At 43.0% G+C, this 27112-nt stretch overlaps 1 protein-coding gene across 2 annotated transcripts in view; it reads right to left on the bottom strand.

Moving 5' to 3' along the window:
• Positions 1-27112, bottom strand: part of ARAF (A-Raf proto-oncogene, serine/threonine kinase) — a 198251-nt gene that overhangs the window by 96919 nt on the left and 74220 nt on the right. For both annotated transcript variants that reach the window (XM_078664774.1, XM_078664773.1), the window contains exons 2-8: positions 25602-25818; positions 23271-23377; positions 17125-17227; positions 9739-9896; positions 9242-9325; positions 3923-4058; positions 71-98 (exon numbers count right to left, since the gene is read on the bottom strand). In XM_078664774.1, coding sequence (XP_078520900.1) covers positions 71-98; positions 3923-4058; positions 9242-9325; positions 9739-9896; positions 17125-17227; positions 23271-23377; positions 25602-25811 — 826 coding nt within the window. In that variant the 5' untranslated portion in view covers positions 25812-25818. The remainder of the gene's footprint in view (positions 1-70; positions 99-3922; positions 4059-9241; positions 9326-9738; positions 9897-17124; positions 17228-23270; positions 23378-25601; positions 25819-27112) is intronic.

Genomic DNA, 27112 nt, shown 5'->3' with positions numbered 1-27112 from the left:
CATTCTAATCAACTGGTGTGCCAGAGAGAGAATGACCTACTGGTAAGTAGAGGAAGAAGGGTGTACTTACGGGAAGCTGCTTGGCCACTCAATGCCAGCTGCAAAAGAGAGCAAAGGGTACAGGAGTTAGCTCAATAAACATTAAGGGTACAGTGTTCACCAATGATTACATTGTAGAATGAAAAAAAAAATCACAGTGCAGTTCCTAACAGGCTATACTTTGCACAATAAGAAGCATAATCCATATGAAATACATTTTAATATGGCGGTAATAACGTCAAAGCATCCAAAAATACTGGACAAGAATTTAGAACCCAACTAACTGTGCAAAAGAAGGGCCCAATGTGATCTGTTTGAGAACTCATCACTGAAAGGGTTACAGTTGGGCTGGTTTGCCTTATTATTGTCTTTTTAATTGTAAACTGATGCAACAGTATCAGAGTGGTTTGCAAAGAGCTTAGATGAGATCAAGCACGCAACATGAAAGACCACAAAGAACAATTGGGGTAAATCATCCATGGGAAGGACAGGCATATGTACACAGTTTATTTCTTGGAAATATTATTTTCAAAAGATGCTCTTTGGGCATCCACCTTAACATTAGGAAGCTCTGATTAAATTCAGCACACTTCCTGGGTCTTGCTAACTTTCATGTTCTAGCTTGACTTGAATGTTTTTTAGTATTATTCATCTTGGGGATATCGGAAAAGAGAGTGATTTGCTCCTGGCAACGAGGGAGCATCACACAATTATCGATCTGTCACGGAGGATATGACAGCAGGTTCAAAAAAACTATATTATATGTGTTACAGTAAATATTGAATTGGATTTCAGCAGGAGCCAAGGACAGGCACGTTTAACAATAATGGGGTTATCTAGATGCTTTATTAGATTCTCTGTATGAATGGAGCTGCTTCAGGCACAATGCATTTCATTGCAGCTAGATACATTTCAAGCACACCAGTCTGAATTGTGTTGCCTTCATTGACTGACAGCAGCACTGCTAGTAATTTGAAAGTTCTTAGAAGAGATCATGGGCTCAGTACCTTTCAAGTCAGTAGACGGTAGATTGCCTTGGTAACATGGCCTTAGCACTAAAGAATATCATTTATGAAGTTTAGTGACAAAACTGTAGGAGAGACTTTAAGCAGCTTTAACTTATCCAACCACACTTGTGTGCAGGAATGAATGCTTCTTTCTATAAACAGAAGAAGCCAATCAGTGTCGCCCAGATTTAATTTTAGCCAATAGGAAGTCATTTAACTTTGAGAAACACCTTAATTTTCAAGACGTGATTGAGAAATGTCTTCCTCATGCTGGTCATCATATATAAATGGGGGAAAGACTGCCATCTAATAAAGCAATCTACACATTATTTTATGTAACAAAAATCATGGAGAGATGTTGTGATGAACTCTGAGGCACTCCCCAGGTAACACATGTCTGGACATCCAAATGACCCAACTTGTTCTATCAGACGGCAGGAAGAGAAACCATTCAGCACAGTTAGTTTTCCTTAGGGTGCCCATTTTACTCCATGCCATCCTGGACAGTTACCAATCGTGGTCTTTTCACTTACGAATAATTGCCATTAGGTTCTTACTCTTTACTCCAATGTAAGCAAACCAACACTACAACGCTATACAATGACGAGCGCCTTGAGACCCTCACAGGTGAGTAGCTGCGCTATACAAACTGATTGATTGTCACATGAAGCCCAGGTTTGAAACAGTGTCTGCTGACTTGAAAAGTGGTGGTGACCTTAATTTTCCCCAACCGAATGGGGGGCATGCTCAGCTATGTCCCAATGCTGGCAGTATTGAGGGCTGCTACAGTAAAGATTTGTGTGGTTGTGTGGCTAAGGACATTGTGGCTATTGTGGAATATAATTGGTATTTGGGTTTTAATTATCCTTTCCATGGCTCTGTGGATCTCAGGTCCATCAGTATTTAGCCTGTGGCTCTAATGATTCAGGTGGGGAAACTGAGGAGTGATGGCTATATTTATACAGTCTTTGTCTCCAATGTGCCAGTGTTAAAATGATCCTTTCCGTCCTCTTTGGAAATATGAACTATAGTGTATTTGTCTGGCATTCACACGGGTCGGGCTAGAGCAAGGAGATCTACAGGTTTCATCTGTCTTCAACATTGAGCTGATGGCTGTAATTATTTAATCTACAAACTAATGGAAGTCATACCTCTGTAGAAGTTAATGGTAGCCATTTTGGATGAAGCTACCAGAAGGCAAAAGTGTTTGGCTGAAAGACCTTAAGGAAGCTGCAGGGAGGGTTGCAAATAGAAAGTATACTATTTGTAGGGATTACGATTAGGCAAGCAGACCAATGACACTGGGAAGTTTTCCAAACCGCATTGTAATGAAAGCTGCTCAATCCTGGGTGTAAAAAGGGAACATGCACTGAATAAGGAAGAGAAGCTGTGACAGCAACGTGTTCATTGGAAAGTGTCAGATCAATTCACCAGGCATCAGCAAAGCTACATCCCACCCACTGCAGTTTGTAAGCCATGAATGCCTGTATTGTGTGGCATGAGATAATTTTAACAGGTGCAATTGGTACTTACTTTTTACATTGTTTGTCAAAATCACAACTGGACAACACACCGTAGATGTCTGTTATCAGAGAAATAACTGGTTCCGCTTGTAAGGCATCTCAGGCACTTACAAAACACATTATCTTGGGTAGAAATATGGAAGACTCAACAAAAGCCATTAGAAATAAAAGCCAGGCTCACAAAATCAATTGTAGTTCAATTAGACTTTTATGCTTCTAGGTTACTTCTGCTTTCTGATATCACAATCCAAGTGTCCTGACTGCCGATTGAGTGCCAAATATCCAAATGGGGGCTTCACAACTTGCAGTTCCAGCACATTTTTCCTGACTTTTTATAAGCATTGCAAAAGGATTTTGCAATTATGTGTACCAGAGTCCATTTACATTCTGGGTACTCATTTGTGGTGAATCGAAACTCTTACAGTCAAACACAGCTGCTGTAGATTGTGTTCATGAGTCATACCAATAATCTAGCTACAGTACAAACAAGTCTTTAATGCAAGTGGCTCAAGTTGGAATCAAACAGACTCCCTGGGACTGAGAACAAAGGTTATTATTGGGACTATTTGTAAGTAAAGTGATCCATGATGGAGGCTCTGTTCAGATATCAAACATATATATATATATATATATATATATATATATATATATATATATATATATATATATATCTTAATTGCACAACCAGCCAACAGACAAAACGTTTAGAGTGTGAGTAAGAGAAACCACTAATTTTGAGGGGCAAATTTCAAACTCAGCTCTTGGCGAAGATTAGGTGGGAGATGCGGGACGCGTTTTAGGCCTAACATTTGTAGTGACATTTTTTGGAATCAAGTTAGCCCCCAAAAAAGGCGGCTTTTACAATTAGAAATTAGTGGGAAAGCATACCGATCAGGGACATTAGTTACGTGTCATCAATAGTACGCTAATCTGGGCATCCTTTTCTATACTCAAAATATGGGAATTTCGCTTACAATCAGGGCGTCGCTAAAATACATTTCACACTAGAACACCTATAGAAAAGAAAAATGCATCCCTTTATCTACTTAATTCACCTGTGCATGGAAAGCATTCACTTAAAGATGCTTATTCACACTCAAAATTTGCCCAGACCAACGTACGTTTTACTGTTTTAGTACTATTAATAATCACCACAAAATCTACTTAGTGTTGAAAGGAGGGGATGTTCATGGAGAAACGAAGACATTTAATCATATTATATGCATTTTAAACAAATAGTGATGATTAATTTCCACGCCATAATTAGAAGAAAGGTACTAACAGCTTCAAGCAGATAGGAGAGGGTGCATTTCTTCAAACTCAGATGAGTGCATGGGCAACAGTTACACTTACCTCTATCATGCTGCTGTCCACTGGTGTTGTGGTGCTAATCATGTGCACATTGGGGGTGGAGGTGGAGCGGTGTCGTTGCAGGGGTTGGCCCTCACCAGGAAAGGTGAAAGCATCTGTGTTCCTATGCACACGGGCACTGAAAAGTAAAAGGAGAGTATTTGTGTGAACAGGTAGTGACACTGCCACCAAAGTCCAGATCAAACAACACATCAAATGCAGCTTGTGGCAAAAGTAGACGATGAAGCATCAAGAAGCTTTTAATTAGCCTAGTTATTTAACAATATTTTGGACTACATACCATTCTAAAGTGTATTGTCATTGCCAGTAACACACATCACATTCTGACTCAGCAAAAAAGGTGCCATCACCAAGCATCTGTGACTGCAGTAAGAATGCTGCAATACTGGGCTTGTCTTTCGAAGATGGCACCAATGACCAGACATAAAAGCACATGCCACCACTGGCAGAAGGGAGAGAGAGAGGACTATGCTGTTCAGAAAAGATGTAATCTAAGAATTGAGGAGCTTCACTCACACTGGGTAGCATTAACATATATTTAAAGCAGGCTCATGCGGATATATTTTGTACTGAGTGCTTTAGCAACAGTATATATAACAAAGGCAATACCATAAAAGACAATTGTCTTTTAAAAAAATGACCAGGAAATACATAAAAAATTGTCAAATGAAGACAGACACCGTATTTTAAAAGTGTTTTACACAAACACCAGTCAGGGTAAAAGCAAAAGCAGACTATTTGAAAAGTAATCATCATAAAGCTTTGTTCAGCCCATAAAAGCACAATATTAACAGTTTAATACGTCAGATCACAATAAAATCATGCAAATATCAACTGTCCCCCACATTTAAAAGAAAAGTAAGAGTACTTAAAGAACTATTTTAAAATCCCTGTGAATTACAAAATTTCATGACAGCTTTTTGGCTCACATACAAGAGTCCTTCCAAACGCATAACCTGGAGCTAAAGTGCATGTCTCCTTCTCAGTGCTTGAGTAATACAGTTTAAGGCTGAGCAGCAAATAGTTCTAGACTCCAAGCGCTGGAGGAAACACAAACCCTCCTGGTGATTGTTAAAATATCTCCCTCTTAAAATTGGGCACAGAAACCGTAACCTGAGAGAGGAATGTAGCATGCAAAAGAGCATAAAGTGCTTTGTTAATTGATGAGATTTCCCATCCCACGGACAGTAAGGTAGCGATGGAAACTAAGTACCTTGCAATGGGAAAGGCACCAAAAAGTGAATCTTGTTCCCGCGTCACCTACTTAGGTAGAACCTTAGGTCTGGTTAATTTACCCAGGACAAATAGGACTCCACACCTTTAGATGTAGAAAGTGGCACGTATGATTGAACCGTGACCAGGTCTAGTACCTACATGAACCTAGCTTTCTCACTATATGCAATATATTTTTCTTTTATTAAATTCTTTGCACTCAGTCCCAGGTCACAAAAAGTGTTCTTAATGTACTTGAGCCACGGTATTGCAATCATATTACTCTGCACGAGGCAATCTTTTATTATATTACGGGTGGAACATAGTTCCTGTGTGATCCTAATTTTGTACCATAATTGAATGGGGGCCATGCCTACCTTAGCTTCCAAAAACAAAAAAACCCAGCCCCTTATGGGTAATAAAACTTGGGGTGGTCTTTGGGGTCCCTAATAATCTATTTAAAAATGTATTTTCTGCTACTTGTAGAGCTTTAGGAATAGAATAACCCCATACCCCAGCCCCGTATGTGCCCATGCTGAGAGCTTTACTGTTATAAAGCATAACCATTTCTGGGAGGGGTTTTGTCCTAAATTCTTTGCAAAACTGAAAATTGATTTAGAAGCTGCCTCCATCCCCTTTTTTCTGAATTAATAACCTGTCCCAGTTTATGTTCTCATTAAACATCAGACCTAGATAACTAAAAGCTATTATTTTTTGAACCTCAATCCCCCCAATAATTTTTTTTTGACATAGTATGTTTTGGGTCACAAGTCATAACATAAGATTTATATAAACTCACCTTCAGATCTTGCATAATTTGATTAAAACCATTTAAAAATGATTGCAACCCATTTGCTGTGTGCACAATTAAAACTGTGTCGTCCACATACAATAGTACAGGGACTAATCGGGTACCAATTTTGGGGAAGTCACAGGTGCAAGAAATGTAAAAAGTCTCCAAGGGATTTATATACGCTAAAAATAAACAAGCATTTGCAATGCAATAGGTCTCACATTATTAAAGTTTGAGCTATTGGCATTGCTAAATAATGCAACACCAATAGCTCAAACTTTAATAATGCGAGACCTATTGCATTGCAAATGCTTGTTTGTCGTTGCAGATTAACTTGTTTCCATAAAGTATAGTGAGTGAGGTGTAACTTAGTTTGCATAATTGTGTAGCTTAACTAGCATGTATATAAATCAGGCAAGTGAAAACTGGCAATAGGTAACAAAAAATGGTCAGAGAAAGGGTTTAGTAGGCAAAACCACACAGCATAGTCAACGAATTAGGAGAATTCAAGGAGCAGACAATCACAAGAAATGCGCAAAAGGTTTACACCCACAAGGAATTAAATCAGAAAAAGGTACTTCCTATTTCACAAGACTTGAAAAATGATTCGTTGCAACTTATCTTGGCTGTAAACTATGTATTTTCCAAATGGTTGTGTCAGGAATCGCACTAGGAAAAACTAAAAACCAAGGAAATTGTTTTCTTCTTCCATTATTTACTGCAGTAGAATATTTATTCTACTGTTGTTGTGCGCATTTGTAATTACATGGATAATTTGAATGAGTCACATTGTACCAGGTCACAACAAAATGTTCTTTATGTGTGATTAAAAAACCATTACAAAAATAATGTGTACCAAGTACAATTTAGCGTATGGTGCAATTTGAAATGTTAGTGCATCGCTTGCCATTGCAGTTCAGGCGCTGCATTTCCCCTAGCTGTAACACCTTCTTTAGGCTATTTGTTGTAATCTGGCGCTCTCCTGTGGTGATTCTGAGTGGTGCCATAAGGCAACAGCCTTAATTTAGCACTGGGTTTATCTCCAAGTTCAAAAGTTCAAAAACGTGACTTAATTAGGTGCTATAATTTCTCCTGCACAGCTCCATCGTCGTCTTCCGTCCGCCCACCCCCCCCCCCCTCCCCCCCAACCCCTCTCGTATGTTGTTAGACCAATGGCAACAGCCCCTGTACACTTCAGCACAATACAGAGGAATGGTCGTCCCTTTTACAGACTGACCTTAAACTATCAGCATTCGGCCAGTTGAACATAATGCACGTGCAACGCAATATCACAGTTAAAACAAAAAAAATTAAGCTGCTGATGAACAGCAAAACACACAAGATAATGGATGGAATGTTGCACAATGGCAAAACATTCACCCCCAGTCACAGATCTGGGTTTAATCCATTGTTATTCACCAAGCCACCCCAGTTCAGACATGGCCATATGCAAATCAGTCTTGACCCTGAGCCTCATGGGAACAGTCCAGACTGAACTGCCAAGCCATGTCTTCCCTGGACCGGAATCAAGCATCCTAGGACCGGTTTCTGGCTATTAGCTGTCTTCAGCCAGGATAGCTGGACTCCAGTGGCTTAGTGAGCACGGGACCCACGTCTGGGCATACCCTTCCCACATAGGGTGAACAGCAAAACACACAAGATGATGGATGGAATGTTGCACAATGGCAAAACATTCACCCCCAGTGACAGATCTGGGTTTAATCCATCGTTATTTTGCTCACCAAGCCACCCCAGTTCAGACATGGCCATATGCTAATCAGTCTTGACCCTGTGCCTCATGGGAACAGTCCAGACCGAACTGCCAAGTCATGTCTTCCCTGGACCGGAATCAAGCATCCTAGGACCGGTTTCTGGCTATTAGCAGTGGTCGATACACAGTAATGCAGGTACCACTGCTCTGGACACATTACCTCAAGTAAATCATCAACGAAGTTAGGTCTTGGAGAAAGGACAGAGGTGGCAGAAAGGGCAGAACTACGGTTTACCTTGTGATATTTCTGGAAAGCTGCAAAACCTATGATGCGATTATCCTAATCAGATTTTCCCAACACTGCTTTAAACCCATACGATCATGTGTAACAGTGAAAGGTTTGCAGTAAACGATAGCAGATGTCGTCATTTTAGTGCAATATAAAATCTGATCATGTATCACTTTGAAAATGCCAGACATATCTAACCAGAAGTTGCAATCTTACCTTGAACTAAAACTCTAGCCATCACCAGTTAAATATGACCATGACAGTCTTGTGATAAATCTGAGCAAAGATACAAAAACGCATGCGACTTTGCCAGAACAGTGTTTTAAAATATCTGGGTAGGCTGAAGAGAAGGATTAGTGTTAACAATACGAGAGGGTGTTACTAGAATTAGTGATAATCTTGAGCTGATGCTTTTGCTTTACACTGAATATGAAGAAATATTTTGCTCTCAAGGTTCTAATAAATAGAACATGTCTCACATATTAAAACCGCCAAGTAAGTAAGCAATGTGATCTTGAACTCTTAACCTAATTTAGAGCATGTTTAAATTAGCATAGCCATGCCACAGGCTGTACAAGGCTTTTCTTTTTCTTTTATTCACCAATGTAATAATCCAGTCCACACACGGGAGTCAGTATCAATCATGACAAATGCACTGCCTGAAGGCCACCACAATCTACAGAAATTCTCAGCTTTGCTATAGTGACCAGAAATGCCCATGACCAAATGATACACTTTAACATAAATTGTTATCATAGAGGCAGGCAAGTCACAGAACCTGCTTTAACTATTTAACTAAAATACGCAGATTAAGTGGCTGATTAAGCACCCACACCACTGGTGACATATCCGCCCTATTTACAGTTAGGCCGATGGAGGACATTCCACTGGTGGATAACACTCCTGCCACTCTGCCTGTGAGCAGAGGGAACTACCACCAGACGTTATAGCTAACCACCCGACCCCAGGATGGATGGATTTCCTCAGAAAATCCAGTGAGGTGTTCCTAACATTTTGGAAATACTAGCAACTAAAAGATTAGATAAATGGGCACAGACGGTATGCCCTCTACTTTGGGGGTGCAATTTCAGTGCTCTAATTTACTGGTAGAGCTTCCACCAGGCAGCAGGCTTGCACCAGGCGAGACAGTGACTGGCATATTTTACTTGTCCTGCGTGTTGACTGGGAAAATAAATCTGCTTACATGGCAGGTCGAAAATCTTCTATTCAAACTCGACACCTGCCATACTTTTTTTCTAAGGAAAAGCTAGATCTTCCCTGTTCACCATTACTCACCTTTCAGGCTGTGGGGTAAGGGGCTCAGTAAGCAGGAGGTGATCCGGAAAACCTGACATTTCCGTGACACCTGAGGAGTAGGATCTGAAATGGAATGGATAAAAATGTTATGCTAATGAACTGTGTAAATATGACAAAAGTTATCAAAGCTCAATGGAGGATATGCAAATATTTTATGTGCAGCATGGAACGTAGTGGTAGAGTGTGGCTAAAATAAATTCTAGGGATAAGGCTGGAAACGCTAATTCTTCTACATGAACATAAAAATGATACATTTCATAGTGGCTAAGCAGAAACTCCTCTTGAAAGTATGCTCAATTAGTTAGTAAGCTACATACTCTGAATTTAAACTGCAGACCTACCAAACAACACTGCACTGACTGTCTGTGCTAGGCGTGGTTCAAAGACATATAGTCAAGAAAATAAATGACACTTCTGGGAGAGGGATGTTGGGCAAGGTCATATGTAGGAAAAGGAGGTGGCGGGGTCTAACTCACGGTGGCTTGTGTATCTTGGTCATGTCAACACAGGCGGTCGGCACCTTGCTGCTGCAGTGCTGGTGGAACTTGTAGCCGCACGTCTGGCAACGGAAGCCATGGAAGAGGAACTTCAGGCAGAAATCACAGAAAGCCATGTTGAAGTAGGTTTTGCGCACCTGCAGAAAGTTGTGGAGACACAACATACAGTGAGGTGAGGGGGATTAAGTGAGGTCAAAGGAGACTAAGAGCAAGAGCACTGCAAAAAGAAAAATAGTGAGGATGGAAATCACATGAAAGAAAGAGAGCATCATTTATCCATTGGGAGGCTAGTAGAAAAGTCATTGAGCTAACAGAGACCAATCCTCCCAGGTCACAATATAAATATTTTTAAGTGTTTTTAATATTTTTATATTTGTATATACACCACACAGTATCAACAATACACAAATCTAATACAAACAGTAATATAAACACCTTCAATCGCTTAAATCGATCTGGGCTCGTCCTGCAAGGCCTCCTCATTTCCCACCCAAGTGAGCCTTTATTAAATATACATACCAGAGATGCCCTCCCACCCACCGCCAAAAAGGGAATATTTGCCAAAAGCATGTGTTCAAAAGCTTTACACCATCTTCCATGTTACAGGAGGACAAACATATATGTGAATTGCAATTTATTTTTTGTGGTGCCATTACCATCTCCTTCAGAGAGATAATGGGCAGCTACCCTAAGGTTGCTTAGCATCTAAGACCAAAGTCTTATCAGGCTACATCATTCGAGATGTTAAATCTTTTTCTAATGGGAAACAGAACAGACATGGCTGGAACGCTTTCTGCAAAAATTCAATTTTGTGGGGCCATCAGGTCATGGAAGCCCAATCAGCATATTTATTTTCCTAGTAATCAATGGCTGAAGCAGTGGGTTGCTTGCAAAAAACAATAAAAGTAATGTCTCTGACAAACTGGGAGCTTTCTCACAGCACATGGGGGAAACTTTTTTTTTTTTTACATTCCAGATCGCCCATGCTGTGGGTGGCAGTTTTAAACAGGTAAAATTGTCAATCCTTCTGATCGCCTGTAACTGGAAGCCCTGTGGTGGATGGCCTGCAGTTAAGATATTTCCCATGGTACAGACAGAGGAGCCTCTGCCTTTGAAAATGAAGCTGCTCCCCCAAACGGAAATGCTGAAAATGGGAATCCTGCCAATTTTTTGTACGTTTGTAGTTACTATCATTGTTAGAATTGTTTTTTTTTAGTTGGCACAGGTAGGTACTTGTGACAAATAGGGACCCTCTCCTCTAGTCAGAGTAAGGGGGATTACACTCCTAAAATAACCCCTGCTTACCCTCTAGGTGACGTGGCGCAAGCAGTCAAGGCTTATTTCAGAGGCGGTGTAAGTTAAGCATTTTTGACCACATACAGTAACCCAGTGACAATACTACAAATGAACACCACACAGGTTTTATATAAAAAATAAGTTATATTTCATATAGAGTTACCACAAGACCAATAACGACAAAAAGAATCCACAGTACCATTAGCTTTCAAGAGTTCTTGTTGAAAAAGGCTTAAATCAAGGTTCTGTGCGAGTCGGTAGCCCAGACGGGCTATAGCGTTGTTAAAAATAATAGAGTCTAGAAAATGCAGCAGTCGCATCGGTACGGGCCCACTCAAATGGTCGACAGACTCAGTCACAGTACCTTTTACTTGGGGCGGCCGGCACGGATGTACGAGCCGGTTCCGGTGATCGTCGCGGTGCAGAAAAGAAGCGTTGCAGGACGCGTTGTCCCTTGATGCGGTGCAGGCAGTGGCCCGTTGACAGTGTTGGTGGATCCAAGGCTTGCATTGCAGGGCGAGACGGTGCTTCGATGCGGTGCTTGCAGCTTGCAGTGCGGCGAACGAGCTGGAGTTCGGGAGCTGGCGTCGATCAGTCCGGACTGCGATGAGAGTCGGGCGGTGCGTCGCAAAGCGTGCGAGGCGGTGCCCAACTCCGGTGCGGTCACAGGACTCGAAATCAGCAGCAGTGACCGCGTCGGTCAGACCAGTTTGATTCGGTGTAGCGAGGCATTGCACGTCACGGTGTCCTTCCAGTCACGGTGCAGGCTACGGCTCGGTGACGGCGTCAGGACGGAGTCGGTGAGCGCAGAGCTTGCGTTGTTCGATGCTGAAGTTGCTTGATGCGGTGCCTACAGGACACCGGGCTGGTCGTGAGAGTCGGTCACAGCTCCCTGCCTCTGTAGCCCCTTGTTTCCAGCAGCAATTCACAAAGGCTGGTGAAGTCCACTGGTCCTGGGACTTCGGTCAGGGGGCAAGCTCTCTTCCAAGCCCTTGGAGATCTTTGCACAAGTTGAAAGAAAAGTCCACAAAGTTCTTTCTCCTCTCTTTGGCAGTCAGGCAACCACTGCAGGCCAATCCCCCAAGCAGCACTTCAGCTTGCGAATAGTCTCTCCTCAGTTTCTTCAGGTTCCTTCTCCTCAGCAGAGGTTTTGTCTTGTAAGTCCAGAAGTGATCTAATTTCATGGGATTAGGGTCCCAATACTTATACCCCAAAATCCTTTGTTCTCTGAAGGGAGAGAGGCCTGTGCCCAGTTCGAGCCGGTTCTGAAGCACTCTGTTTACCAGACTTCTCCTTTCCTTTCACAGCGCAGGGCAGGCACATTAGACGCCCCGCAGGAGGTGGAACCAGCAATTTGGAAGGCAAGTACAGTCCAGGAGCACTTTGTTGACAGTCTTTCTTCTCTTCTTTCAGTGTGCTGGGCAGAGACATCAGACGCACCACAGGGGGTGGAGCCAGCATTGTAGAGGGAAGGCCCAGCCCTATTCAGGTCCCAGGTGCAACTCCTCCCTCCCATCTAGATGCAGATCTCTCTATTCACCACCGGTCTGCCCCAGCCGGTCTCCTGGAATTCCAAAGTTCTGTCACACACAAACCCAGACAAGGAATACACAACCTGCAAAAGGCGGGCTCAAATGGTTAGGCAAGCAAATACCTACTTTCTAAAAGTGGTATTTGCAAACACAGAATATAATAAAATAAACTTTCCTAAAAGATGTATTTTATTATTCTGAGTCCAGGCATACTAAACTCCAATTTCTACCATATTCTCTGAGTCTGCTAGGATTATAAAGTGTAATAATTCTAACAGCCCATTCTGGCCTGTGGAGAACAGGTAGCCTTGCAATAGTGAAAAACGAAAATGGCTGTAATTCACTATTAGGACATGCCACACACATCAGGGCTTGTCCTACCTTATTCTTACAATGCACCCTGCCCTTAGGCCTACCATAGGGGTGACTAATATGAAGAAAAGGGAAGGTTTGGAAGGGAGACCCACGCCAATGGTGCCAGGTCTAACAATCATAATCTAAATTACTTCCAACATCTTTACGGAAACAACATGACATTACGTCCAGTACAGTCTACCCTAGTTCGTAAGTCAAAATATGCCCTTTCTAAAGGTTTCTCTTTCATCTTTTTAGTAGTATGTTGTATGGTTTCTTTTTTGCCTTTAGCTAGATTTCATATTTCTAGGTTTCGACCTGGCCGTAGCACCTGCGAAGCAGGTGCTCCGCCCAGGGCGAAAACTCTTGTTTACAGTATGGGGGACTTGAACACTCCCCTTCTTCCATTGGCTAGCTCCATAGCTCCATAAATGGAGGCTAGCCATTGGAAGACATTGTTGTCAATTACTTTTTCACGGTCAGAACGCGAATCGTGGGCGTTTCTGACACTTTTTTTAAGCTCCGCCCCCTTGTTGCCGTGTGTCCCGGGCCGTGCTGTGATTGGCTGCCGCCCGGGACACCCCCGTGACGTCATTCCCCGGGCCGCGCTGTGATTGGCTGCCGGCCCGGGACCTGACTTGTTTCATTATATTTTTAAGCTGCGATGATAAATTAATGCTGGGTTTGCAGCAAAACATTGCCATTTGCGTGCTGAAAAATATATAGCTTCTATGGATGCATAAAGAGACAAAGCTCGTACTTATGTTCAAACACACAGGCGCTATTTTTTTTTTTTTATGAGAGCTCTTGAGCAAAGGTGTGCTATGAAAGTGTTAACTCACACAGTTTTCGGATTCTTTCCACATTAAGGAGCAGTTCAGTCCGGTATGTTTCATTTAGGTTAGATTCCTTTAGGGTGTACGACCTGTCAGTGTGCTTTGCGTTTGCCCCTCGCGCATCATATACTTATACTCGCCGAATTACATATTTCTACCTCTCATTTAAGTGCTTTGCCGAAACCCAGCAGTCAGTCGCAGAATGTACCATTAAAAATTGACCTGCATATCCACCTGCGGGGGATGGGGCGTCGGGTTAGAGCAATGCAGCAGAACTGGTCGTGCCGCCTGCCGTCCTGCCCCCAGAACTGGAACGTGAGCAGCCGCATCTCTGCGGAAAATCACCAACACATTTTGTGAAAAGGAGTCCCCGGAAAGCTATTTAATGCAATGCAGCCGGGCTACGACAAATGTTTAAAAATTTAAATTGCTCTCAGCGTCCTTTCTCTTGTTGTTTTTGTCCGCTTTTGATGGCCATGCCCAGTTTCGTTTCGTAATCGAGTTAGTTACCTGGAGCCTCGCGCAGTTTGATGATGTCATTCGAAGAGGTGTGGCCTTCTGAGTCAGTGGGAGGTGGAGGAGGAGGAAGACTAGAGAAGGAACGAGCAAGGCAGGGGCCAAGTCAACGCTTTGGCCGGAAGCGGAGAGACGAAAGGGGAGCGGCCCTGACACGCAGGGCAGATACGGGTTGATGTTCTGCCGCGGCCAAAACCTCAAGACACCTCCAAATGAGACGTTGCCCCCAGAATTGAGACAACTGGAAGGAATCTCTAGATAGAAATTCCCCCAAAAGGAGCTAGCTGAGTGTTTTCTCTTCTTCATTCTCCACAGAGGAAGAACCCCCCCAACACAGGAACTCAGCACATTTAACAACCCTGGCTAGCAGTAGAAGGGACGATTATACGCATTGCTCGCCTCCCTAGTGGGGTATATCTTTTATAGGCAATCTCCTACTCAATAGCACACAGGAAGGAATAAACTACACTTTATACTAAGCAGTTACCTCTCCCGAAATAGGTACATTATCTAATTAAAGAGGCACCCCTCCCTAGAAACAAAAACCCAATATTAGACTATGCAACTGCCAACTTCTAAACATTTTAAAGGACTTGTGTAGAAACCCCTACCCATTGCATGTGAACCTACATTACAAACACATCCAGTGCGTTCTGTATTTGAGCTTTAAGCAGAGGGCTACCACTAAGGCAAATGGTAGGGGATATAAGCAGCATATTAAAGAATAACCCAGAAAAAAGGGAATATTATACCTTAAAACCCCCCCTGTAAAAGGCTATTTCCTCTAGAAAGAAAACCCCACTACAGTCTTCTACATAAAAGCGCACCAAGAAAATCTTTTCTATACACGGCTGTCTCTACAGAAAGGCCTACAATAGTGAACATACTCCCACACATCACTTAGACACCTGAAGATAAACGAGCCGCCCCCTCAATTGGGCTTTAGCTGGTGTCTCTACAGTTTTAGGTCACGTGGACCTGAAGATTCCTCTACCAAGGGGCAAGGAGTGGCGGTTTCAGTTACATTATTTTAGGGGTGGTGAGCCATAGACAGTGTTGTGTTTTGAAGTAAGATGGAGGTGAGTGCAGGTGGCCCAGTACCCAGGATAACACGAACCCTTTCAAGCCTGGCATGACATTAGCTGTGAGAGAGAGGCTGTGACCCCGGGAGCAGAACACGCACAGACGTACTAAAGACATGGTGAGTTTCCTTTTCTCTTATTCTTATTTAAAAGAAAAAAGACTGCATCTCTTTTGGTGCCAGTGGCATTGACATAACATAGAGCATCGCAAGAGTTGCCAGTTGCTAGGAGTGCTAACTTTTGCAGCAGTATCACTAGGTCACCGGTTGAATAGGACATAGGCCTGCCTACCTTGGTCAGAAAAGACCTGCTGACCGTTCTGTGGAAAGTTTGCTTTTCTGCATTCCTATTGGATATGTTGTAGACAGCCTTTGCACCACGTGCAATGTTCATTTATTCTGTGCTCCTTAACTGAGAACTTGTAAGGGACCACAAGGTCCATCCAGGGTGCCCCTTTCCCCGCCTAAGATACTTGCAAATTCTTTAAGTGATGTCTCCTTTTATGCTTGCTTGTTCACTGTTGATGCTTTTATGCTTGCTTGTTCACTGCTGATGCGCCCATGTACCATCTTCACTTTTCAGCACCAACCTGAATTTGAGGAAAATACTCAGGATTCAACTGTTCAGCTCAACCTAGAGACCCTTCACTTTTCCGCACCAACCTGAATTTGAGGAAAATATTCAGGATTTAACTGTTCAGCTCAACCTAGAGACCCTAAGTCTCCAGAATACTCTTCGGGCACCCACAGCATCCCTGTACCCTTCTCACACCTATCCCCATATATCCTAGAGCTCAGAAGTGACCCTTTTGCAACATGATCACTTTAGAAATGCTCATAATCCAAGCACTGGCGTTGCCAATAGGTTTCGCATTTGGAAAGTTGGAGCTATTGGTTTTGTAAATGACATTTTATATTTATATATCGTTATTGGCATTGTCAATAACAATATATAAATATAAAATGTCATTTACAAAACCAATAGCTCCAACTTTCCAAATGCGAAACCTATTGGCAACGCCAGTGCTTGTTAATATTAAAACCTATTTTCTATTTCAGATAAAGATTAATTTGAAGAACTCGGAATTCTACAGGAACCTCCTTTGTTCCTCCCTAGAGAAGCAAGATATTTCTACGTTTGGCAAGGTGGGGCATGAAACTATTGAATACTAACAATGGATCACTACAAAAATTAACAGAAAAAGTAAATAATTAAATAATAGTATCAGAAATGGGAAATGTTAGAGACAGCCCCCTCTTAATCTGAATGTAGCTAGTATAACCTTTTAGGAGAGTCAGAGTGAACAATCCACAATCAGTTTTGTCATGATGAAAACATTCAAACAGATGTTCCAGTACATACCACCGGAGAGACTCATAAGTGGAAGACTTGTCCTAGCCTCGATGGCATGCTGCTATACGGCCATACAGAGTGCAAAGGGCACTTTAGGAAATGGTTAGCGTTAAAAAGCAGGTGCTGCACAATACACCATTCAGAGAAGGTTTAACATCTTACATTCAGTATCCTGTTCAATTACAAAATCTGCACAGAGTAGTGGTTAAATACCTGAAGAAAATGTATCACATTAAGAAACTGTATTTCTTCCAGTCAGCTATGCAGTCGTGTGCAGGCAAGATTTAGCGTCAAGTTTTAAAAGAAGTAAAGGACTACTGGGGAATATGTTTTAATCTGCCAACAATGACAAATTAGAGTGGGATGCCCCAATAGTCTGAGAGGGCTGGGACTTACAAAGTTGTGCATTGAAAGTGGTACATCGTCCAACACCTCCACAAGAAGCTCCTCCCCTGCCAGCGGGCTGATGTCCGTCTCCCAATCCGTTAGAGCCTTGCGCCTGTAAAAGAGATGAGAAGCGGAAATGGATATGAGAAAACAAGTGGTGGTAAACACTGGGGCATGATTTTAAAATATCCACCAGCCTGACAAGATGTACTATACAATAGTGCAGGACTGCCATCTAAACAGATATACCAAGGCACCTCAGCCCTGACCTGCTTTGCCACTTACAAAACAGTACTGAGATGAACAAACAGCACTGCTGACATGCCATTCATGACAAGATATTCACAGACTGAGACCCACACAGAACTCTCCCAATGGACATCAATCAGTACTGCAAGTCTTCTGCGGTTTAATAAAATGAACCTATATACTGAACTGTTTATGCATGTGAATTATGACGTACAGGAATCTCTGATATTCTAAGCCAGGGCCTGACATACTATTCAGAAGTTTTCACATTCTGGTACTTTGATCCCACATATAGCTCTGAAAAAGGCATCTAACTGCTGATATGTAATATTTCTGCTAGTATGATAGCTATAAACAATCCTTCCAAGCAAGGTGAATTGGTACCGTCAGAAGACATTCCTCTTCCACAACTAGGAATTTGGCCAAGGTGTGCATGCGTCTAGTGTGACTGATTTAAACAAGAGGAACCAGGAGCTATATTTAGGACTTCAATGGGCAGTACTTTTGCCCCTAGTCTGGCATGTCTACATGTCAGACTTTGAGGCGAGACATGTGCTCATTGATATCAACCCTTTCATGAAAAATGCCTCCCTGTGGCGTCGCTATGTAGATGACATACTGGAGTTCTGGAATGGTGATGCCAATCGCATACCCGCTTTCCTGACCTGGGAAAACAGCCTCAATCCCTACCTCGGGTTTACGGCTAACACCTCTGACCGTGAACTACCTTTCCCAGACTAAATGATTAGTCAGAAAAACAACAAACTGGACACTATCACTTTAAAAAGACCTACTGATAGCCACAGCCCATTGCTCTTCAGTAGCTTCCACCCAAAGGCCCTCAGGGGAAATGTTCCCTAAGGGCAGTTTTTGTGAATAAGACGCAACTGCAGTAATCTAACGATTTTAAATCACAGGCAGCTGAACTGACAAACCACCTGGTCCAAAGACAGTATCCAGTTACCAAAGTAAGAACTGCTCAGAAGAGAGCACGCAACACCAACAGAGAATCACTCCTTGAGATACAACCCAGAGCCAACACTGATCAAATGACATGTGTAACAACCTTCACACCAGATTCCAGCATGATCAGTTGGGTTATAAAAAAGCACTGGAACATTCTCCGTGTAGGTGACCATGCCCTGAATACTCCAAGATGTGCATTCAAACGCACAGCAAATCTGAAAGACCTGTTGAGAAACACTAGACCAAGAAAGAAAACAACTCCACCACAAAATACCCTGTGGTATCTACCACCGGAAATGGGCCATTTCCTTGTGGACAGTGTAGTGTGTAGTCGGCCCTCTTACGAAGGCCACCAAAACAATCACACTAACTAATTCCTTGACGTGGCGACAAAATAAACACACAAACTGCAACACACAATTGTATTATCTTATAACCTGCCCCTGTCAATTGCAATACATAGGCATGACAACTCGCCCAGTAAAATAGGAATGAATGAGCACAGAAGCAACATAAGGTGTAAAAAAGCTAACACAAAGATGTGTGCGCATTTTGTTGAACTTAATCACACCACCAATGACCTAAATTAAACATTTTGGAAGCTTTCCCTCAGATATCTAAAGAGGCCATTTTTAGAAAAGAACAGAATTGGGTCTTCAAACTCTCCTCACATACACGGGCCTAAATGACGATATTCCTTGGGCTGAGTTGAACCGCCCTGGACACATCTGCCCGCAATCTCATCAAGATCTCATGCCTGTTTGTCCAAAACCAACTTAAACACTACCCCCCAAGTGGACTATATTTTGAGGTCTAGTTACCATATGCTGCCCTAGGCGAGGCCTTATCACCATTTCTCTGCCCCCCCGGATAACAAGCCTTGATTCAACTGTGGGCTTTCTATCCAATCGCTCATATAGGTACTACTAACACTTGACATCGCTTCCTCCACTTATGAGCAGTCAGATGGAGGGCCAGACTCCCGCTATCAGCATTGCCTGACAACTGATTACCACTGCCACCGATATTAGAAAATCCCTCTTACTGTCTATACTTAAGCGGGCCACTGTCATGGGTCATAGTAAATAGCTTTATCCTACATATCCCATCACCTAGTGTTCACCCGTGTTCAGGGACACTTTCAGTTAATAAAGTGTTTTCTCTAACAATTCCGCTCCGGTTTTCAACCAATCATCACTGCGACCTCCACTGGTAACTCTCCAATTGTCTAGACTCAAGCGAGGCTACCGCCATGGGCCATAGTACATTATTCTTTCCTTCAATACATTTCCTCTCACCTCTGCGCTCAAACGTGTTAAGGAACACGGTTTAGTTAATAAAAGTTCCTCTCTAAGATGGCCGCCCCGGTTGAGTCCCCGGTCACATACACAGTGACCTACGGCCATTACGGTCTCGTCGCCACGTGTACCACTATTTCTTAAATTACCAGCACTCCCATAGTGGGACCGTTTTTATTTCAAGGGACGCTAAATTTGGTGTGCGAATTTCCGTCTAGTAAAACGCGCCGTATTTCCAAGATATCGGCAATCTCAATGAATGTGCCGCATGAATGCCTGAATTGGGGTACCTGTAACGAATAATCTCAATGTGCGCCATAACAAATGAATACAATGCATTTCACATAATCCCTCAATGTCACCATGTATAATCGCATGTTTGTAACAGCTGTTGATACTACTCTCTTTCATGATTCCAGCCACAGCAAGCGCTATTTAATCAAGGTTGGAATAACCACCACCGATCCAATCACTGGTAGTGCATGGATGAATATTAGCTCCTGTTGCTCTATATTGCAATGAGCAGAGTCCAGGAAGTGGTAAGGAGGAAGACTAGTGCTGGCTCTTCCCCACAACAAAAGTTTTTAAAAAAACGATTTTCCCTTTCTGTGATTTCTGTCTTTGCCTGTGGTTGTTCCAGTTTAAAAATTGTAGTTTTAACCTGCCTGTGATTGGATATTTTATCACCTGTTTTGTGTTTTAAACTTGTGTTTTTTCCTGCCCATGATTGCTTCCATTGAGCGCTTTGAATTGTGGGATTTGCAGTCCAAACGCTGTAGTGTTCCTTCTCATTGCTGTTGACTTTCAGTTCTCCCTCCAAATTTCTCCTTTGCTCTCTGCGAAGACCTGTATGTTAAAACAGTGCACCCCCAGCCACCATTTTGTGTTCACAAGCCAGTGAAACAAGCCCCCCTGCCTCCCCCCAGCAATAGGGATATTCTACATTAGAGGGTGCTTCTGTGAGCTGTTTAAACTGTGTTTACTAGGGACTGTGCACTTCGTTTTTTGGCCAGTAGAGGGAGTAACGTTTTATTCAAACAGTATTGTTAGATTTCAAGTTAGTGAGGCCTTTATCTGCAGAAGTCCAAAGTGTGGATTGAGCCGGTCTGTCTCCTAGGAGATTCTGAACAGGAAAAGCAGCTTCCAACTCCCTGGCCAGCAAACCTTGTCTGAGGTCGCTGGGACCTTATATGGTCTGATATTGTTTGGTACATGTGTACACTGAATGGTGGTTGTATCTGATGTTTCTATTGGATTAGGGTTAGTGTCCTCATTGGTTGGGTATTTGAGTGTTCCGATTGGTTTCTGGGTCTGTTATTCAATCAATGTAGGGTTGGGACTAGGGCTAGGGGTAGGATTTTCTATTGGAAGTAGGGATTAGGGTTTCTTGTGTTATTGGTTGTTGGGACTAGGGTGGGACTAGGGCTAGGGTTAGACATTTAATTGGAAGTAGCGATTAGGGCTTCTGGTGTGATTGGTTGCTGGACTGGTTGTGGGACTAAGAGTAGGGTTAGGCTTTCTATTGGAAGTAGGGACTAGGGCTTCCTGTGCCATTGGTTGCTTGGACTTGGGGTGGGGCTACTGGTAGGGCTAGAGCCTCTATTGTACGTAGCGATTAGGGTTTTTTAACTGATTGGGTGCTTGGACTAGGCTTGTAAGGTCCTGGTCTCCTATTGGTTCTAGATTTTTAGGGCTAGTGTTGTGATTGGATAGTGTTTGGGCTAGGGTTCCCATTGGCTGACTAGGTCACCCGATTACTAGGGCTATAAAAGTCCAGGCTTGGGGCGTCTCAGCTCGGGCGTCGAGGCTAAGGGCGGAGAGGACAAGGGCAGTTGCCTGTTTGAGCCTGTTCAAGACTGACCAGGGCCAGGGCTAGAAATGCTGCCCAATATACATACCTCCATTATGCATCTATATACTTTCAATGTACTTATGGATCTATATATTTATCACTTTCTTCTAATTTAGCATTTCCAATGCACTTCCCTATTTCTCAGCCTATACTTCGCTCAATATATCTTCTACATCCACTCTCTCATTTAACCCAAAACCCCATACCACTAGTATGATCCCCAAAATAACCCTTTCTAGATCTCTCCTACACTACCCCTCCTTGAATCATCTTACACCTCTTTTACTATACCGATCCCCCAAAACAAACTTTTCTATACTCTTCTCTCTTTTCTACCCCTTCCCAACCCTTCTCAATCCAAATTACTGACTTACATATCCACCACTAAAATTACGTTCATGTTTCACCATACTAATTCAACACTAATCCTGTTGGGTTCCAGAGTAGTGAGCTACTTGCGCTTAAACACCCCATCAGGGGTAGCAAGCGGTATATAAATACAAACCTCTTTCCTTTCACTATCCTGCCACCTACCCATCTCTCCCCACATAACTGAATAACATATCCACTATTCAAATTACTTCATATTTTACTATACTAATTTTCAACACTAATCCTTTATGAGTTCCGGAGTGGCGTTCTACTCGCCAGAAAAGAGCTTCAACATTAATCAGGGGTAACAAGTGCTATATGAATGCAAACCTTTCTTCCCCTTCTATCCCTCCGCTATCCTTCTCGCTCCAAATAACTGACTAATATCCACCACTGAAATGACTTTCATATTTCACCATTTTAATTCACCACTAATCCTTTATTGGCTTCCTGAATAGCATGTTTCAACACCTCATCAGGGGTAACAAGCGCTACATAAATACAAACCTTTTTTTCCTCCTCTATCCTTCTGCTATCATTCCAAATAAGGAACTAACCTATCCACCACTTAAAATGTACTTGCATTTTTCACTATACTAATTCAACACTAATCCTCTATGGGTCCCGGAGTAGCGTGCTACCCGCCGAAAAAGCGATTCGACGCCTCGTCAGGGGTAGTAAACGCAATATAAATGCAATTACAATGCAATAACTACTGTACGTTTTGATTTAGATTTTAACAAGACATTGAACCTTTTTGTTCTCTCTTTATTTACCTCCTGAGGTTTCTTAGGTTTATCACCTCGGGATCACTCAACCCGGGGCGTTTAACTGCTTCTGGTTATCAGTTAAGAAACCATTGAACCAGACTTGCGGTAGTGCTAAAATACCCATCATCATTCTTCTGGTCCTGATGAAGTGCCACCAGACCCGTTAGGGGCTAACCTGGCATGAAACATGTCGACCCTTTGCACCACACTAGCCCTATAGGATCATTATATCCAGTTAGGGCTTATTACTTTTAATTAGGCTTGTGCCCCCTGGGAATAAACACATTTAGTTGGGACGGCCCTAGAACTATTTCAACCCACTCACTCACCGCACTACCTAGCCCACACACCCACACTTACCCTATGGCTCCATCCAAAAAAGACCTCTGTCAAAGAGACCCTATGCGGGTGCCCATCAAGCATGGCAGTGCCGGCCCGACTAGGAGCAAGGCCCAATGATGAAGCAGGACACCCTTCGGAGCCTTTGAGGGCACTTTTTAGAAAAGACCTTTCTCCCCTACCCTTGGGAACCGAACACTTACTGTATTTCTGTCTAATGTGACAGACACACAAACACAGCTTCTCCCCTTTGTGACTGGGACGGATTAAACAGATGTTCTTTGCAAGTTTGTTCCTTCAGCAGCTCACCCTTCAATGAGCCTGTAGACTGCACAGCAACCCTGGTTCAATCCTCTGACCTTCAGTGCCTTGTCCAGCGCCTCATAAACGTTCATACCTGGTCTGACGATATTCACCTGCACAAAATAGAGAAGACAAGTTAGAATGTAGTCGCAATTGCACCTAACAACAATGATTAACAGAGAAGAATGGGAAAGAGTAGGAAATCCACCTTCTCAGTTGAGGCCGTTAAGGGACCCAGAGGCCGAGAGAAAGGAGAATAAACGAAACAGACATATATTAAATCACCCTATAAACAACTGTAGGACAAAATAAAATATTTAAATAAGTAAACTAGGCACACACGCGTATGGGAAAGGAGATTAAGGGGCTGATTACGATGGCAGTGTACCTGCCACCGACAGGCTGACGGTGGTGGGTTCACTGCCGTCGTAAGGCCTTTTTCCGCCTGCCATATTATTATGGCGGGCGGTATCGCGACGGTCGGAAACTCCGACCGCCACATATCCGACAGGCTCCTCGAGCCCACCGGTGCGACGGAGGGCCTCCCAATCCCTTAAATGGCGGCGGTGCCTAACAGGCACCACCGTAGGGATTACGATGGTACATCCCACCGACCTTTCCATAGCTGTTCTCCCGCCATGGAAAGGCTTGCGGGGATGGACTTTGGGGGCCCCGGGCACTTTGTTTTTTGTTTGGGGGTCACCTATGGTGCCCCCCTACATTTCCCTGCACCATGTGACAGGCACCGCATGGTGCCAGCCGCGTAGTGCAGGGAAATGTACTGCGTGCCGTTTTTACATTGCGGTGGGTACGGCGGGTGCTGCTGCCAGCAGCACATTACATAAGACTTTTCTGAGCGTTTCTCTGTTTACCTTACTTAGGGGCCCGATTAGGATGGCGAATGGACTTGAGCCTGTCCACCAAAATATCGGGAAGTGGGACACACACATCCATACTTATGATGTGCGCCATAGTGATTTCTTTCCATGTTTTGCCCTATATTTTTGCCTGTGCCCTGCAAATATTTAGGGCTGTCAATTATTACATTTTAAGTACGCTTGTTCAACTAATCCTAAAGATTAGTGGTACTGCAGTAACACACACTTCATTTCTATTTTGATTATAGCATTTCTGTGTACCCTACGAAACTTCTTGGTGACGTGTGCGTGATGTGTTTACCACATGTATATTTATCCTATTCCAAGTTTTCAACAAGAAAACGACGCACAAAATGCACCAAATTCCAAAAGCTGCCTTTTTTCGGAACCTTTTCTCCGTTAATATATTTTGGCAGGTATAGCCTGGCGGAATTTAGCAGTGGATAACTGAGAGGGCGTCGGAATTATCACACAACTCATAATTCTCATGCCTATACAAACTCTTGCTAAAAAAAGAAATAGAATATAGCTGTTAATTTATAATGGGGGTAATAGAGTTATAGTTAAAGAGGCACATCAGCGCTGTCACCACTTACAGTGCCTGATTGTTGGTGCAACACTAAATCTCTGTATATAAAACACCTGCCACAGAGCCATCTTGCAGGCCAAGGTTTTTAATGTGCAGGGAGGCAATCTTACACAACAAATCTCTAGATCTCCTTTGCACTGATACAGGTACACCTCATCTCTGAATGACACTGAGAATATTTCAGGAAATATATCCTTTTGCTTAGAGACACTGATCAATTTAGCCATCGTTTCCATAGTTTCCTTGAAATGGTTCATACCTCCGCTGATTTCTGTGCATGACACCAAAATGAAGACAGAATTATTGTCCCCAAATATGTTGAATTTGCCATAATTGTTTCATTGCTAATGTAAGTTGAGTATGAATGCACTGTGTTAGAAATGTGGCAAGCTTTGCCAATGTAACCATCAAGTGAAAATAATACATTAGTGACCTTCAGGGATCTGCATGAAAATTCTAAGACAACCGGAGAGCCTTTACCTTTTTAAACATAACATAGACATTACAGTTTATAATAAAGCCATAAGCTGCAGTGGCAAATCTGGTTTTCCACACTTGTCCAGTGAGCAGATGGGAAGTAACCACTCTGTATTCTTCACTCTCCTTACTCACCACAGTGCGCTGTTAGACATTACAGTTTATAATAAAGCCATAAGCTGCAGTGGCAAATCTGGTTTTCCACACTTGTCCAGTGAGCAGATGGGAAGTAACCACTCTGTATTCTTCACTCTCCTTACTCACCACAGTGCGCTGTTAGACATTACAGTTTATAATAAAGCCATAAGCTGCAGTGGCAAATCTGGTTTTCCACACTTGTCCAGTGAGCAGATGGGAAGTAACCTCTCTGTATTCTTCACTCTCCTTACTCACCACAGTGCGCTGTTGGTTCGGCAGGTAGACCTTGATGGTGCCCCCCGACTTGGGCACATCCTCCGGGGATGCGTGATGCGGGCGCGGGGTTGGAAGCTCCATAATCGGTGCAGAAAGCATCACCACACTGCCCTTACCGAGTTCACAAGTAAGGGGAGAAGGACTAAATCCATTGGAGAGGAAGCCTGAGGAGTCATGGGTGCGCTTCATTGGCGGCCTAGAAGGGATATAGAGAGGGAGAATAATATTATTAAAAAGTGAACAAATCAAGGGTTTTTCTTAGAGCTCAGTTTAGTAGATTAATGCCTGAAATGTAGTGCCCCTCAACCTCTTTCTCTGGGAAACACCAAGAAATATATTACAGAGCTCAAGATGCCTTCAACACAGATAGCAAATGTGCCCCTTGGATTCACCACATTGTTCAAGCAGAAAAGTTAGATGCACCCTCAAGATTACACATAATTCACAGGTAGAGAACACGGCAGAGCAAATCCTCTGCTTACAAGCATCAAACATGTTCAACAGCAGAACCTTCTCAGGTACCCACATCTTACAGACTGATATAGGAGACCTCTAGGACGTGCTCAACACACCTTACAGAATCCGAAATTATTACAGAGCTATCGCTCACGCTATAGACATATTACAAACTCAGTCCTCAGGTAGCACATATCCCCCCAGGAAACATACATTTCACACAAACAGCTCTTTCAAAGCAGAGGTGTCCATCCATAAGGTTAGTCTGACTTGAGTGGGTTAATGCTTCCTGGTTTGAACCAGCAAGGCTACACCTCAGGTTCACAATGTATATGATCGGGTTTTAGATAATAGAACAAATACATTGCTAATTACAGAGACTATGAAATCTTTAACATGTGACCCAAGCTATATCTCAAGCTAGGGATGTGTTACTAGGCTAGACCGCTGAGAGCTGAGGTTCAAGTCCAGGCTACACTGATCGACTTGCCATGCTATGATTATGCTAGTTTTACAGGCTGTCTTACAGATTAGAAGAAACTAACTGGTGCACGTGCTCTGAAGAAGGCTCAAGGCGACACATCAGGATTTCATAAAGCACGAGGAATTAATAAACACCAGAACTAGCAGACAGACTCTACTCGGGTAGGCGAATTGTAGCTTGAGAGGACCCCAGATTTCCTAAAGCTTCAGCCACAAAATGTAATTCTCAGCAGTCCCATAGTCCCTGAAACACCTCCGATGCTCTCATCTGCAGCTCTCCCAACCCCCTGTAGTATTGATTTGCTATTATTAAGTCATGGACACTTACAGGGATCTATTTTTGGCTGCTTAGCCACGTGTTAATCAATTCATCCACATGATGCTCTAAGACCGGCATCATTATTCTGAAAAGCACAAAACATTGACTTGCTTTTTAGATATGTTAAGCTTTCAGAAAATAAGTGTAAGATGGTGCTTTGGGGTTACAACAAACGATGCAAGAAGTCCACTTTACCAGACACAGGGCTTATGCGGCTTGGTTTTGTGCGTTT

This window comes from Lissotriton helveticus, chromosome 10 (assembly GCF_964261635.1).
Source record: "Lissotriton helveticus chromosome 10, aLisHel1.1, whole genome shotgun sequence".
Lineage (NCBI taxonomy): Eukaryota > Metazoa > Chordata > Amphibia > Caudata > Salamandridae > Lissotriton > Lissotriton helveticus.
This window is presented reverse-complemented; position numbering and strand designations above follow the sequence as displayed.